Genomic DNA, 3,854 nt, shown 5'->3' on the forward strand with positions numbered 1-3,854 from the left:
TTTTTTTAATTCAATAAATTTATTATAGATTAGTACTAATATATATAAAAGTTATTTATAGACTAACCACTAACTCACTCATTAATATTCCAAATTAATATATTTTTTGGAAACTTTATTGTAATTATGTTTTTTATTGCTAATGGATAAGCTTTGAATATAAATTTTAATTAAATTTAGTTTCTCCCCACACTTTTTGAAACACATATACAACATTCTTTTAACATATAAAAAAATGTGAGCTCTCCTTTAAAAACTATGTTATAAGAAAATAATGTGAAAAGTTGGAATACAACTAATCTTATTAAAAACTTAACATAACATAATTGTTGACTTATAGTCTATTTGTGAATTGAATTTTAGAAAAAAAAAAAAAAAAGACTTTTGAATTATATCAAAAATGTAATTTATGACTCTCAAACATCTCTTTCTTTTTATTATTCCCCAAAACTCGACTACCAAACAACCCACATAGGCAAGGAAGTATGTTTGTCTAACTCATGGGCAAAAGGGTTTACCCAAAGGAGACCTATGACTTGGAATGGTAAAATGCCTTATCCTCCCTTCTTGTTCCCTCAAATAGCTTTCACAAAGAAAAGCTTTTGAGAACTTATCTTCCACCTTCCTATCCACATCATGCACAAACACATCAGTTTCACCATCTTTCCTATTCCTAGCAATCAACCCAGCTGTGTAAATTGCACTCATCCTCCCTGGTGCTTCATCAAAGTAGCCTCTGGGTGCATCAACCATTATCACATCCCATTCTATATCATACACTTCACTTGGGAACCCTTTGTGTGATAATTGGCACATGGAATATCTTGGATCTGTAACCTTTTTGCATTCCTCATCTCCCATTGCATTCTTCATTAGCTCATCAGCTTGGTGAAGCTTGGTATCATACACCACATGGTAAGATTCCAAAGCAGGAAACTTGTGTTGGATTTTCTCAATCCAAGACTTGTCTTCCTCAAGGAAAATCGTACGGCCACCATAGTTGAGTGAAGTCCACATGAGGCTATCATAACCAAGCCCAAAGACCAAGAAGTTGCATGGTGATTTCTGTTCTAAAACCCTTGCTGATAATGAGATCTCATGTAGTGTCTGTTGAGGGGTAATGTTGGTGGTAGCATAATGGATTAGGGCATTGGATAAAGATGGAGTGGCTTTGGTGAATGTTGTTTGTGGCTGTGAAGTTTGTTGTTGAGAAAATGATAATATAGTTGGTTGGCATAGAAATATGAACATGAAGAGAAACACAAGAGAGAGAAGGGCTACATTAAAAGTGCTTGTGAATTGGGTTTGAGATCTCATGGTTTATGGGTATCTATTGGTTTTCTTTCTCTAGAGAATGATGGGAAAAGAGGGAAGGAGGACATTGATAAACATATTAGTTTTGAGTTTATATCTGGAAATTCCAGTAAAGATGCTCACACATTTCCCAAATGAATCCAAAATTTTATTTATTTTTGAATTATTTAGATAGTCCTACACGGGAAGTGATGTTTATTCATCAGTTTTATTTGACTAATTGTGCACCCGGCTCTATATAATTGGTAGATGGAGAATAATTTATGGGAGCGACAACAAATATTGATCTTCTCATAAGAAATGTAGTGTTTTTTTATTTTAGTAAATGAATCTCTTCCTATCTTATGATTAAGGAAGTAATCTATTTTGGGTTGTGCAACTGCCCATCTCAATAAGTATTATTTCCAGGAATTGAATATTCGATGATCTTTTAATTTTTTTACGAATCTAATATGGTCTTACATCACTAAACTAATGCATTGTTGATAGAAGTTAAAGGCATCCATCATGTAAAAGTGAGAATTAGATTGACTATTTATTTTTTGTTGCCATAAAAGTAATTATTAAATTAATTATTAATTAAAGTAGCAAATCATGTTTATTAATTAATTGTTAATTTGGTGATCACTTGTATCCTCCAAAAAAATCCAGACTAGCCAAGATTGTTCAACAAGGAATATTCATGAATAATTTGGCCAACTCTTGCATATGGATTTAATTTTCTCCTTGCACAAAACTGGAACGTAATTTTTGTAGACGACTATCATGTGATCAATAACTAATTTTTAATCATAATCCTTCATGATTGGTTGTAAGATCCAGATTTATGATCCTCGCAATTATTATATTAGAATTGTTCTCACTTGATGTATATATATATGGTGAGCGACTCATGTGACAACAATGTGCTATTTTGATAAATGAGAACAATTAATATGATTTACTGGGTATTATTTGAATGATGAAGATTAAAAATACATACACGTGACTATCATATAAGTAATAACTAACTTTTAATCTTAACCATTCATTAATTTTTTAAGGCCCAAATTTATTTTTGTCACAATTCTTATACAAAATTCACACTTGAGTCATTATATTATACAAATACTAGCTTTTAAATAATATTAATATACTAACTTGATTCTACATAGTATTAATTATTTTTTTTCTTATGAGAACATATTTTCCTTTCATCATTAATTACTATATATTTGAAAATTTTCATTAATCAATTTGAAGATAATTTCATAAATAATTATAAATTATATCTACTGCATTTTGAATTCTTGAATTTTCAAATCTTAACAACTTTCTAAATTAATTTTACTTTTATATATAATTTCTAATAAGATTCATTGGTTCTCTTAATTTGTAATGCACATCTCCTGTTAACTTTTTAATCCACATCTCCTATTAATCTACTATTAATTTTTAATCCACATCTCCTATTAATTTTTTTTATAAAATTGTGATTGGATAATAAGGAGAAAATGTATCAAACTGGGGTTGGTTGACTTTAAAATTACCCAAATGGTCCAACATTCGAAGAATTAATAGGGCGGTGTAGCTTTTCAGCAATTCATGTCTCCCATATACGAGTTTAGTATTTTTTTCCCTCTCTCCCTGAGAACTCGTGACTCTAAGATCTTCAAATAAAATTTAAAAGCAAAAATAATATTTAATTACAATTTATAGTTAAAATTAATCAAATAACAATAAAACATAAATAAATATATATAATTATTATAAAATTTCAAAATAACATATTAATTCTAAATAACATTTTAACAAGTAATGATGCTTAAAAGTAATGCATATTCATTTAAAATGTCACTTTTCATTCTTTTAAAATCTTAAACTCATTGATGATTGAACCAGAGATAATAATTTCAATTATTTTCTTTTCAATATAAATCACAATAATATTGTCATAAAAAAACTTATATTGATTAATGATTAAATTAGTGTATGCTAATATGCTATAACAAAAAGTCAGAATATATCAAAATGTCTATAACTACACTCCAATGTGAAGTAATGATAGTGTAATATTAAATTATCAATTAAGGAATTAAAAGTATAATATGCAATGTTGATTTTTTTGTTCCTACAAGCCTGATGTGTGGCTCTATGCTAAAGCATGAATAAAATAATGAAATTGTGTGTCGTCCTATGTGCCATCCAAAATTGATAAATTAAGTTTTAATTTAAAATACATTTGGAGGGTAAAGTAAATATTTTAAAAAAAGTTATGCTATATTTTCCTATCAGATTCTCCTACAAATCCTCCTACACCACAAGAAATTGACATATGTCACAGGTAAACCAGTCACTAATATATTTTGTGATACATGTTCCTTGTTACATTTCCTATGATGTAGGGAGATTTGTAAAAGAATATATCATTTTTCTTTTTCTAAATTAAGCAAAGTAAATATGTTAAAAGAAATTAAAAAGTACCGAGGGGTGAGGGGGCACGGTTGCCCACACCTGCTACTATGAAGTTTCACCCATGACTCCCACGCACGAGTTCGATT

General features: G+C 29.1%; 1 protein-coding gene across 1 annotated transcript; it reads right to left on the reverse strand.

Moving 5' to 3' along the window:
• LOC109328884 (glucuronoxylan 4-O-methyltransferase 1-like) lies at positions 439 to 1,361 on the reverse strand. Its single transcript, XM_019562517.1, has one exon. It carries the CDS (start codon positions 1,315 to 1,317, stop codon positions 499 to 501), a length of 819 nt encoding a protein of 272 aa, XP_019418062.1. The 5' UTR covers positions 1,318 to 1,361; the 3' UTR covers positions 439 to 498.

This window comes from Lupinus angustifolius, chromosome LG02, assembly GCF_001865875.1.
Source record: "Lupinus angustifolius cultivar Tanjil chromosome LG02, LupAngTanjil_v1.0, whole genome shotgun sequence".
NCBI lineage: Eukaryota > Viridiplantae > Streptophyta > Magnoliopsida > Fabales > Fabaceae > Lupinus > Lupinus angustifolius.